This window comes from Peromyscus eremicus, chromosome 11, assembly GCF_949786415.1.
Source record: "Peromyscus eremicus chromosome 11, PerEre_H2_v1, whole genome shotgun sequence".
Taxonomy (NCBI): Eukaryota; Metazoa; Chordata; class Mammalia; order Rodentia; family Cricetidae; genus Peromyscus; species Peromyscus eremicus.
The window spans coordinates 48,343,946-48,356,829 of record NC_081427.1 but is presented as its reverse complement, the minus strand read 5'-3'; the positions used below and the strand labels follow the sequence as shown (position 1 = coordinate 48,356,829).

At 36.5% G+C, this 12,884-nt stretch overlaps 1 protein-coding gene across 1 annotated transcript in view; it reads left to right on the top strand.

Annotated features, from left to right (window-relative positions):
• Nucleotides 1–8,979: 8,979 nt before the first annotated feature.
• Adamts6 (ADAM metallopeptidase with thrombospondin type 1 motif 6) overlaps nucleotides 8,980–12,884 on the top strand; it is a 214,305-nt gene continuing 210,400 nt past the window's right edge. The window contains exons 1-2 of the mRNA XM_059276387.1: nucleotides 8,980–9,346; nucleotides 11,568–11,932. Coding sequence (XP_059132370.1) covers nucleotides 9,250–9,346; nucleotides 11,568–11,932 — 462 coding nt within the window. The 5' untranslated portion in view covers nucleotides 8,980–9,249. The remainder of the gene's footprint in view (nucleotides 9,347–11,567; nucleotides 11,933–12,884) is intronic.

Here is a 12,884-nt window from a genome sequence, read left to right as displayed (position 1 = left end):
GGCTTTCTCCCAGCAAATGAAAGTGAAAGTGCTACGTCGTTGTGGTATTTTGCCCTTAAAGGCTGGAATGGCAGCTGGTGGGGAGGGGGAGGTGGGATAGGAAAGCTAGAAGAACCAGTTCTAAGGTTTTGTTTGTTTATCTTGAGATCTCAGCGGGGCTCCTGTGTCGTCCCCCCTCCCCCCTACCGTTTTAGGGGGCTGATTTCGGATTTATTTTCCTTTGAACAGTCATTGAAGTTTCATTCAATGTACTGCCTAAGAAATACATCTCACTTGTTGCTTTCCCCCGGTTGCAGCTTAAAAGCCATCCAGTCTCTCATCTGGAAATAATGCAACCCCCCCCCCCCCTTTTCCTTTTAAAGCTCCACATAACCTGAAGTCGATAATCACATGGAAACTGTGCAGGTCTCAGTTTATGTTTAGCTTTCATTCTTTTGGTGGAAACCTCACTTGTTGAAGTATGCATTCAGCACAGGCGTTTTGTACACACGTTGCTTTCAAGTCTTGAAATTTGCCTGCCCCACTGATCTGACTCCTTACATGACAGGTTTTATGAGCAACTTCTAAATGCTTTTATTGTACAGATTTTAAAAACAGAGAATGACACCGAAAATTCTAACAGTGACATTAGTATATCTAAAGTCAGCCAACCTCTCTACCCCTCCTTCCCTTTTCCAAGAAACTACTAACAAAGCCGACAAGACTCTGAAAGAGGTTAGAGGAGGAGGAAGGAGGCGGGGTGGGCTAGGGGAGAGAGGTTAGGGGGCCAGAGTTTCTCTCATTCACAGGGCGGAAAAGTTGACATTGTCTAAGCCCTTCTGAATGGCTGGTAGTTGGATACCCCGATTGTACCTCTACTTCCCCTCCCCCTCCACGTGACGACCCAGGACACATGCGCACCCGACGCAGCCCAGGCACATCTGCAGACTGACGTCAGTTTGTTCTGCCTCTGAGGAAAGCTGCCAAAATTTTCTTCTGCTGCAATTGAAGTTGGCTGGGGGCCGGCAGTGAGCTCGAGGGCTACTTCAACAAAACTTTTCCTGCCCTTCCTGCTCCTCTGGTCTTCTCTCTCCTGATACCTTTTGATGCTCTGCACATGTTATTTGCATAGCAAAGGCACCAAGCTGTCCAGGAAGAGAGGGCACCACTTCCACCCCCAATAAGCCTTTCCCCTCTTCTTTTCTTTCTTTTTTTCCTTTCCGTTTTTTTAGGGGGGTGGGCGGGGGGAGGGAGAGAGTAGGGGGTTTGCAAAGCACGTCTTAGGTTGATAGCCTTGGATGTATTGAAAGCATTTTTTTTTTCTTAATTTTTTTTTTTTTTTTTTTTTTTTTTTTTAACTGCCAAATCGGCAGTCAGTTCTCTAAAGCTCTGGTTAGCGAGACTATAGGGTTTTATTCTGGCTGCAGAATAACTGGCTGGTGTGGCTTTCCAAAGGGGGGCAAAAAGAAAAGAGAGAGAGGAGGGAGTACGTGAGTCGTCCAGTGCAATCTCTATTGTTTGAAATTTACTTTTTATCAGAATTTGAAGATGGAAACGGTAAGGAAGACTTCACAATATTCAATGAAACCTTAAAAAAAAAAACAAAACCCTTGTGCTTTGCTTGTCTTACGAATAACGCTTAAACTCAGTCTCTCTCTCTCTCTCTCTCTCTCTCTCTCTCTCTCTCTCTCTCTCTCTCTGTGTGTGTGTGTGTGTGTGTGTGTGTGTGTGTGTGTGCGCGTGCGTGTGCTTTATGGCAAAGAGTGAGTTTGACTGAACTCATTTTACAGACAAATCTTTTAAACTCTAGACTTCTCGCGGATGTAGAATTCCGGGGCTTACAGGTATTTTATGATGTGAAAAATACTCGCTCGTTGTATGAATTTACATGTTGTGTGAGGTAGACTTGATTATGATCATCGTGGTCTTTTAACTAATCACCGGATAGTGGTGGAGAAAGTAAAGATGATGCGTGTTTTTAATCGATTTCCAGATTTATGCAATTGCCTTCTGCAAATCCGTTTCATGTCAGTGTCTTTAGCATTCAGACAAGTGCATATTTCATGTCTGTGCTCTCAGGCCAGCAGAAGTGTGTTGCCTGTAGCACTGATGCTCTAGGATATGCTAAGCTCTTAATAGGCTAATCAGAGATGAAAGCGTGTGGTTTTTATTTACTTTTGCTCACTCGGGCCATGCTAGACTCAACCCTCTGGAGTCTTGTTTATCAGGGTATGTCTGTATATGTGATATATGAGACTAAAATTTAGGGATTGGGGAGAGAGAACAAGAGTGCTGGAGGAAGTATTGGAAAATCTTTCTGACAATTTGTGCTATAATTTCTGTCTTTGATAAGTTTTCCACTCGTGCTAGAGGCAAAGAAAGCAAGTCAGAGTAAGAAAGCACACTGAGAGGGAACAAGAGAGTAAGTTTCTTACTCTTGTTTTTATTTGAGCCGCTGGTGCAACGCGTTTGGGCCAAATGCCAACTGTCTGGGTCACACGCGTTTTATCCAAATAGATTTAGCGCTGCTGTCTGGAAACGGGCTGCTGAATGTTAACTTTAGGATCAACTCAACCAGGGCAGCTCAGACTGTTACCCTCTGTCTGGATGAAGTGGAAGGGAAGGGGGTGGTGAGGGTGTGCAAAGCCGGGGGCGAGGCGGGAGGGGGGAGGCGACGACAAACCATTACTTGGAACTTTTAAAAAATACACTGAATATAAATTTCAATTTACTCTCTTATGTTCAGAGTTTTTTTTTTTTAAAACTATTTTTTCCTCTTTTCTTTTAAGCTTATATTGATTAGACTGAAACAATTAGTGGTGAATTAGAAGCCCTTAAAATTCATGACAGGGAAAGAAATGTAAATTCAAATGTAAATGTAAAACTGGTGCATTTGGAGGCAACTAAGAAAATTAATTTTGGAGATAATTATTTTCACCAAAGTGGTAGTGCAGTCTTGTTTATATTAATGTGAGCATTAGTGATCTTTTTTGAAAAATACTATATTAAAGTGTATAAGTTGATTTAAAACAAATCAGCAAATCATTAATTTGCCACAAATGGCAGCAGATTATTCTGTGTAGTTGTATCAATATTTTTGTGATTTCGTAGAGGAAAATCTTCTAATCATTAAGACTGAAATATTGTAAATAACTTTGAGTTTGGTCTATAACCTGCAAATGAATCTCTATTCTTGTCCGTTCTTACTGCTTCCTCTTCACTTCCCTAGCAACCCAAAGTAGCCATGAGTGACATAGAGTGGGTCTGTGTGCCAAATCCTGCTGTTTGTGATCTTAGTGACAGATGAATTGAGTTCTCATATTAAGGAAAGTTAGTAGCATATTTGGAATTTGTGGGAAGGGAGAGAAAAATGAAGAGGTAGGTAATTTGTCACAGTTAAAAAACAAAAACAAAACCAAAGTTGGTTATCAATATTTTACACTAATATCAAGAGAGAAAAAGCATTTTTTTAAAGGAAAAAAATGTTATAAAACAGGTAGCATTAGGAAAATTATGTAATTAAGGGCTTTATTTTGGGAAATTTTGTTTTGGATTTTTGCTTTTCTGAATAGATAAGTTTTGAGTAAATTGTGTATTTAATTATACTTTTTTGGTGACTAATCTTACAATGTTTGTAAATAACCAAAATCCTTTATACTTGAAACCCAATTGTGTCTTTAGCATACAGTAGTTAACAAATATTTGTTGAGAGAAAAAGACTGGAAAATGAAATGAAAAATTTTTGATGTATAAAACTTAAAGGGCCTGAAGGGCTTAGGATTTTGTTACTTTTCCATGGAGACCAAATCAGCTTTAAAATAAATAACCAAATGAAGATAGATGAAAAAAGTTGAGAAAGATGTTAACCATGTTCTCTAGCTTCATAATAATAGCTAGTGAGAGGAAATTACTACTTAGCTACTTCTACATCACTTGAGTGGGCCGTCAAACCATAAAGAACAATCAAGTAACAGGCTTCAACTAGGGCAGACTACTGAGGGGATCGCTGTGTACAAGTTGTCTGGTCTTATTTCTTCAACATAACTAGTGTAGTTTTGATCCATGGAAGCAGTTAAATTATTCTTTAACTTTGCCTGCTGGGGCATTTATACTATGAATAAAAATCATATACAAAAGTCAAAGTGAACTGGACATTTTGCTTGTATTTTCAAATTTAAAAGTTATAGGTATAATTATCATAGCCTAGGTTCTTCACTCTGCCTTAAAGAGAAGACAGCTTCCATATTGGCTCTATGATGTCCTACTATCCCACATTTTTCAGGGAAGGAGGAATATGAAATTTTTTTTTTTTGTAGGAAAAGCTTTGAAAAGTAATGCATAGTAGGAGGGGAGGGATAACGTTTATTTAGCCACTCCAGTGAAGCACTTAGACATGCTATCAGGTGCAATCTAATTTATTCTCTCAAAAAGTCTCAATTTTATAGTTGAGAAAACAGGTCCAGGGAGGTTTTGTAACTTGAAGTCAAACTAGGAGTAACCAGCCTTTGTGTTTCCCACAACATAATAATACTGCTGTTCTTATGCAACTTGAAAGGTTTATTAATGCATTGTGATTTCTGAGCAATTATCTAGCATTTTAGTGTTAGTTGAACTTTGGAAACTATTTTTTTCTACACATACTTTATTCTGGCATCTAGATTAACTTTCCCAGCAGGTGTCAGAAAGTGGTTTAACACAATTCACTTGTACTGTGTGAGTGACTAAGAGTGATTTAGATATGCTGCTTATAATTTAATTGAGCTCTGGCCAACTGAGCACCAATACAGTGTCAAGTTTGTTCTCTGAGCATAGGAAGTTTAAAAGATAATGAGGAGGGAAGGAGAAAGGCATCTAACTTATTGAGTGCCCATGTACCAGATACTGTATCTAGTGATGAACAAGACCGCAACTCCAGTCTGTTTAATTCTGGAACTCCTGTTCTTTCTATGAAGTACCAATGCCCTTCTTAGGGAATAAGTTACTTTAGTTTACTTATTTTTCCTATTAATGCTCCTGGCTTAGTCAACTTAGATGTTTATAGATTAGTGTTAGGAAGGGTTGGAGTGAAGTTACAAAACTGAAGATCAAGGGGGAAAATTGTTTTCTAAATCAAGCCCATTGTATTGTAAGTCTGCCATTAGTTTCAGTGTCCAAGAAAACAAAGGGAAGGTGTGGATGATCTAATACAAATCCCTCAAGACTGCTAGCAAATGAACTCAAATGTGCTAATTGTAAATTCCTCCTTAAAAGAAGATTACAATTAAAGGAAGTGGAGGACCCATTTGATGTCAGATGTTATTACTGAAAACATTCTAGTGATTTGAAAACACTAAGGATGAGTGCTGTTCATGAAGCAGTAATCATGCATTGATATTCCATGGTTCAGTTTGGAGAACCATGTCTGAGAAGGTTGCAAACCAAGACTCTGGATTCTTTTCTTTATTGTGATTGAACAATAGTGGCATTTAGTAGTTTTACAGATTTTAAACTTGAGAATATAAAGTTTTTGTCTTGCCTAAACAGAAATAGAAGTTGTGACATAAAACAACTGTGTCCAGTTGCTTTAAAAAAAACAAAACAAAACTGTTCATGCTAATGGATTCCATTTGCAAACATATTATACTGCACAGTTGTAGAGAACTACTCCTGAATATTCAAAAGAGTACTTCAAGCTAGAAGTGTGATATAATACACAAAACTTAGAATTTTGAGGCTGATAGCCATGTGTATGAATGTGGACTCACTTGCTAGATCTAGACTCACCTGATCTCTGTGAATGCCAACTTCTTCAAGTGATAATTGGTGGCTGTATTACTTATCAATTGCTGCATAACAAATTACCACAGAGTAACTAATTTAGCACACATTTGCTATGCCAGTTTCTGTGAGTCCAGCTGTGACTATGCCCTTCTGATGACATTATAATCAAAGTGTTGGCAAAGACTGAGTTCTCTCCAGGAACCCTCACTGAGGAAGAATGGACTTCTAAGTTGATGGATTCTAGAGCAGGATTCAATAACTTGCTATTGGATGGGGCTCCAGTTTCTTGCCAGTACTATGTGGAGGTTCCTCTAATTTCCTTTTTGTGAGCATCTAAGTATTAAGTTGCTTCATGTAAGCCAATGAAACAAAGTCTAGTACCAAGTTGTAAGCCAAGATCTTTTGTAATCGAATCATGGAAATGGCATCCTCTCAATATTGAGATATTTTTCTTGACTAGAATTAAATTATTCAAGGGATGAGAATGACAAAAGAGTGTGGATGTTAAGAGGCAGGATCACTGAGTCTGCCTTACCACAGGGGTGCTATTATTTTGTGAGTGAAGATTAAATCTGTATTTTAAATATTTTATTTTTAGTTTGACCTTAAACTACTTTTCTATATATTACTAATTAGGCTTCTGCACAGGAACCAAATGTACTATTTCTACTATTACTAATACTAGTGCCTATTCCCACCATCTCCACCTGCTTGCCATCTAGGACTTTTGGAGTGAAATTCCTTATATAGGTAATGATTATATCCAACAGTCTGACTTGTGAAATTCCACTCATTCCCAAGAGCTACCTGGGATACTGTTTTGCACTGGCTTTCCGTAACCTGTCTTCACTGACTTAGAGGTTATTTCCTTCATCTGATCACTGAAACATACTTCTATATTGAAATTTTCTGTTATTTAGATTATGAATTCCTCATCAAGGGCAAGGATTGTGTTTTAATCTTTTCTGTATTCTGCTGTTGTTAAATGTCATTTTTAAACATGGTGAGAAAATATTTGTTGATTAGTGAACCAACTTTCCAAAGGTCAGCAGTTTGGTCATGTCTGTAGAGATGAATGTGAAGCATTTTATGTAGTTATGATAACCACTATTTCTGGCTTAATTTTCCAGTTACCCCTGTATATGCCTGATTATATTTCATCTAGTATTGATTCATTTATTCATTTATTTTTAAGCCAACAAATACGGCAAATGTTTATTATGTGACTACTATGTATGTTAGGAATTTGAGATAACATTTTTTCAAATATCTTCTACATATTTCTTTGTCTTATTTGTACTAATATATCTTACGGAAGTGATATAACTTTCATTACAAAGTCAGACATAATATTACCAAAATCAGATAGTGAACTATGGCACAGTTGTGTACACAATTGGAAATGTTAAACTACGTAAGGATAGTTTACCTTTATTCCAAGCTGTATTACTTCGGGGTTCTAAAATTAAATTTGAACTATTTGTCCTTTTTAGTTATTGTTTTGCTGTTAGTGAGCTACTTTTTAATCCTTTAGTTATTTTTTTCTTCTGATGTGTTATCTGTTGGGAAACCAGGTGGCCACATATGTAAATATTTTGAATTATGTATTCTGAGTGAGGTTATTGGCAAGAGGTAAGACATATGAGATAGGACTTGAGAACTGTTGTGATATTTGGAATAAGGTTGTAAAGACATCTTTTCAAGTACATTATACAGAGTTGAAATTACTTTATTTGAGTTTCCTAAGAAGTCATGTAAGACTTCTAGATAAATTCTTTTCTACCATAAATCAGTTCAATTTTTTAGAAGTTTAGGTTGTGATACTATCTAAGTGTTCATACACAGTTGATAAATCTCACTGTGTGTTTATGGATCTGCTTTGTCAGAACAAAACACAGGTACCCCATGAAGTAGCACATCAGTCTTGGATATGTATTGGTGAAATTATTAAGGCCACTCCACGTAGTTAAAAGGGAGGTTTATTTAGTGGTGTAACTTACAAATGAAGGGATAGGTAGGTTGCAGGGTCTGGGGAAGATGTAGCGCAGTCTGGCAGTGTTCTCTGGAGAACTCTGCTTGGTCTACCTCTAGCATCCAGGGTCCAGGAACCAAGAGAGAGCGGTGCATCTGGATCTCGGGTCTTCAGGGCCCTCTCTTGGCCCCCTCTTGTAGGCCTGACAGTTACCAAAGCCTCAGTGGGGGTTGGAACTTCCAGATCAAAGCTGGAATGGCTACCCACTACATCTCCTCCTTTTGTCTAAATAAGAAGGTTCTAACTTAATACAAGACTATATACAAAGGAATGGTTATCAAATATTGTCCAGAAGTAATGAGGGATAATGACCTAGATAAGATGGAACTACAATCAATGCGAACAATATCAAACAAGAAACATATACTAAAATCCAGAGAAGTCTAGAGCGTAGGTAAATGGTATGTTACAAAGATCATTCCAAAAGATGTCCTATCCTAAAGAACTTGAATCTAATACTTAATATGTTCTAAGATATTATATATATATATAAAGTTGTAACTATAACTGCTAGTCTTCAGTCCCATCAAAGCCCTGAGAAGGAATATAACGGTACCTGAGAAATGGAAGATGGATGCAAGCAACTTTCGGGAATCTTGCAAGAGTAGACAGAGACAGCTGGCAGCCTGGACAGTCACCTAATGTTTCTCAGCATTGTTGGTGCATTCAAATTGGCTACAGGCCTAGAGTATCTGACAGACCATTTTCGCTACCCACTACAGATATGAATGGGCTTAAAACGTTTTGTTGAGGAATGAAATAACATACCGTTTGTTTAGTGCATACGATGGACTTAGATTATGCAGTTTCTCTGCGTTTTTATCTTACTAAAAGGAGGTTGGCACACCATGAATATCCATTGTTATCTTCAGAGTTTCATTATTTTTAAAAGAGTTATTAGTCTCCTCTTCAGATTCCTTCCCACGTCCTCTTCCTCCTCCTCTCTCCTCTTCTTTTTTTTTCTTGATTCCTAAAATATTGTGCAAGATCAACAACTCTTCTGTAATCTCAAGCTCCAAGGTTATTTATTTAATTATTTAGTAGTTGTAAAATTATCCTACTAGCTACTTAGGTTTCTGATTATGTATTTAACTATATTAAATTCTTTTGAATTTATATCCTTTGGCAAATATTCATTAATCTGTAGTAAATATGTCCATTCATGATATTTTTTCAGTTAACTCACATTTTTTCCTCTAGGTTAAAGAATGGCCATACTGAAGTGACCCATCACTCTGAGCTTTGCTTATGATAAATTTTATCATCATTATTCTCTTCATTTTGGATCGAGAAAATGAATCCAGACATAGAAGAAAGTACAAGATGTTGGGGAAAAGTACCTGTTAAACAGTGAAGCATCTAACAACTCATTTGCAAGAAGATTTAAGGAATTAAATTTGTTATGCTTCGATATTGGTATGATATTGACTCTCTAGCTCATAGGTAGCCCTCCAAAATATCATTCAGTTTTCCAAATTATGGAAATTTCGTGGAAAACGTTGACTTGGATTTTGAGCCTCATCATGGCTTCTTCGGAATTTTATAGTGACCACAGACTTTCATACAGTTCTCAAGGTAGGATATCTGATTTTGAAATTTGATAGAAATTATCACAAAATGAAAACTCTCTCTCTATAGTTTGTTAAATGGTTTCTTGGGAATATTAGTCAGATAGACAGAAACAAAGGTTGTTTAAGTTGTCCCTTGGAGCTATTTCTTGAGTGGGTCTTAGAGTTGACTCGTCTTAGAAAATGATGCACTCTAAGCTGCTGCTTTTCTTATCTTCTACAATTTAATAGACTCATTCCTGGCTAGGGTTTGGAGCCAGGGTCATTTTCCAACAGAAACCAAACGTTTATGTTGTAGAAGACGAAGAAACCAGGTAAACTTTGATACAGACCCCTTTAAACATGAACCCTTCATTTAAAATACAAAAATAACAACAAAATACTTTCCAATCATAAGGATTCTCATTCTTACAATTTTAATTTAGACAATTGAACTTTATATCATAGAAATGACCTCAATAAAGAAAGTCCCAGGAGGAAATGTCAAATTGTAGTTCATGGACCAGTCCATTCCTCATAGAGTTATTGAAAACCAAATGTTTTGGATTTTCCTCCCATGAATACCCAGTCACAAATAGTTTTTTTGCTGCTGCTGAAGGTGTTACAGACTAGAAGTCTGTGTGTGGAGTATACCTCTGAATGTTGATCAACAAAACCATAGTACTTAATTGACTCTTATTTATAAAAAGTGAATCATCATATTTTAAATTATTTCCACCGGTTATAGTTTTATTGGACCTTATGTTTATGGAGTAAACTCCATGTGTGGCAGTGACACAATGGGATGAAAACTGGTTTCTCCTAGTGATAAACCTAACTGAATGAAGGTTTGGCTAAAAAAGAGATGATTTACTAATCTAAGTAAGAAAATCATGGGGCTGCAGAGAAGGCTCAATGGTTAAGAACACTGCTCTTGCAGAGGATCCGTGCTCACTACAAGCACCCACATGACTGCTCACATCTATCTGAAACTCCACTTTCACTGGTTCTGATGCCCTCTGGCTTCCATGGAAACTGGATGTGTACATGGTGTATATACATATATGCAGATAAAATGCTTATGCATATGAAATAAAAGATAACAAAATAAATAAAAAGAAAAAAATAATAGTCCTCTAATTTTTTCTACACTTGATTGTTAACATTTTATTGAGATATAACATACAAATAACACATCTATTAAAGTATACATCTCAATGGTTTTTAGTAGGTTTTAGAACTGTGCAATATTACCATAATCAACTTTAGTGCATTTTAGTAGTTTTTAAAAAAAGATTAACCAAAACAAAATAAAAAACCTCTACCCAGTAAGAGTTACTTCCAAATTCCCTATTCCTAGGCAATTTCTCCACTTTGAACTCTAGAGATTGGCCTCTTCTGACTATTGCACAGAAGTAGGAAGAAGAGAGAAGGCAGTTGTTGTGAAAGAGAATTCATGTGCAATTGCAGCACACATCACCGCTGCTTCCTTTCTGCTGGAGAATAGTGTTTTTATTATATTACTATATAAGAAGTAAGGATTGTCTTACCACAGCCTGCCTCTTCATCAGTTGATGAGGAGTCAGTTGCATTACTTCTTCCCTTGGGCTCTGATGAACAGGCCTGATAAGAGCATCCACACATAAATTTTTACCCAGAAATGTGTTTTTATTTCTTTTTTGTATGTACCTTTGGAGTAGAATTATTGCTAAGTGATCTGGTAATTCATGTTTAACATTGTGAGGAGCTGTCAGATTGGCCTCTAAAGTGTCCCTGGTCTTTCACATTCCTAGTGATGTTCTACTTCTTTGAAGATAGTTTCTTCAGAGCTGTAGAGATTCTCCATGCATGTTTTTGGAAAGCTTACAAAACTAACTTTATCTGAATTAAACATTTTTTTTTAAATGTATATGTGCTTTTTGTCTCATTTTCATGTAAGATTTTCATACTTCTAGAAGAACTTTTAAACTCCATATGTTAAAAATTAAATTTAGGAAAGAAGAGTAGTCCTTCACAAATAATTTTTTTTAAATAATACCATTTTGAGGAATTAAACAATTGAAACTTAATCTTTCAATTTTATACCTTTACTCTTTCATTTTGTTTAATACAACATTTTCATCCGCACCTCACATATAATGATGTATAGTTTTAATTGACATCATTATTTATATTGCTACTTCTTTGTTCTGTTAAATTTTCTTTTCTTCCATGTGCTTTTCTGGATTCTCTGCCTTGTGACTACAAAGAGGAATTCCTGACTTACCTTGAACACTACCAGCTAACTATTCCAATAAGAGTTGATCAAAATGGAGCTTTTCTCAGCTTTACTGTGAAAGATGATAAGCACTCAAGGAGGAGACGAAGTATGGACCTTATTGAGCCACAGCAGGCAGTGTCTAAATTATTTTTTAAACTTTCAGCCTATGGCAAGCACTTTCACCTAAACTTGACTCTCAATACAAATTTTGTGTCTAAACATTTTACAGTAGAATACTGGGGGAAAGATGGACCCCAGTGGAAACATGATTTCTTAGACAACTGTCACTACACAGGATACTTGCAAGATCAACGCAGCACAACTAAAGTGGCCTTAAGCAACTGTGTTGGATTGGTAAGTAGATATGACTTTACATTTCTGATGGGAAAATAGATTCACAATATAAATACCTTTCCTTGCGCTAAAATATACATGTAAGTGGTTTAAGTAGAAAGGTGATAGCCTAATATTCATTATTTCTGCTGCTTTTACTTTTCATCCTTGTTTTCCATAATGCTTACAGTGATTTTCCCAGGACAGCCTTTTAAACTCATTGAGAAGTAGAGACTGAATGACCTCTTAGGCATCCTTTTATACTCAGAATTTCCTGTTCAGATCACAAAGCTTCATCATTCATGAACAGTTTCAAGGTGTATTGTATTCAGGAAACCATGACACTAACTACCCTTTAGGTTCTTCCACATTTGTCTCTGGGAGGGCACACAGATTTAAAGTAAGTTATGGTCTGCTTATGGTGATGAGTTCTTAGAGCAAAATTTTATACCAGTGTTTATGTAATATTTCCTTACTAATTATATGAAGACTGTTGTTAAGCCTATTTTGTTTTGAAAATGGGTTCAAGAGTGCAGGGTACTCCTAAATGCTGCATATTTGAGTCTGTTATAGTAAAATGGTAAATACATAGTTCACAGTTGCACATAGTAGTGATTTCAGATAAAATCATACTCCTCCACTTCCTCATCTACTCTTACCCTGTTCAGGCTAATATAGATGTTCCATTAAAACTTTATGTGTAAAGAACACAAACACTTTTATGTCTTAGTTCTATTTTCATCAATCATTTTTCTTTCTTACTATAACAGACCCACATTCTTGTTTTTAACTTCAGTAGAAAACAACCATCTAAGTACAGTAGAATTTAAATAAATTTTAAATTAAAAAAACTATGTAATTGGGAAATATATACACATATAAACTGTCCCGGCCAGCAGGGCTTCAACGGGTTCTCGACCACCCTAAGGACGGAATGATAGGGACAGGAGATACAAAGGAAATACACCAAGAC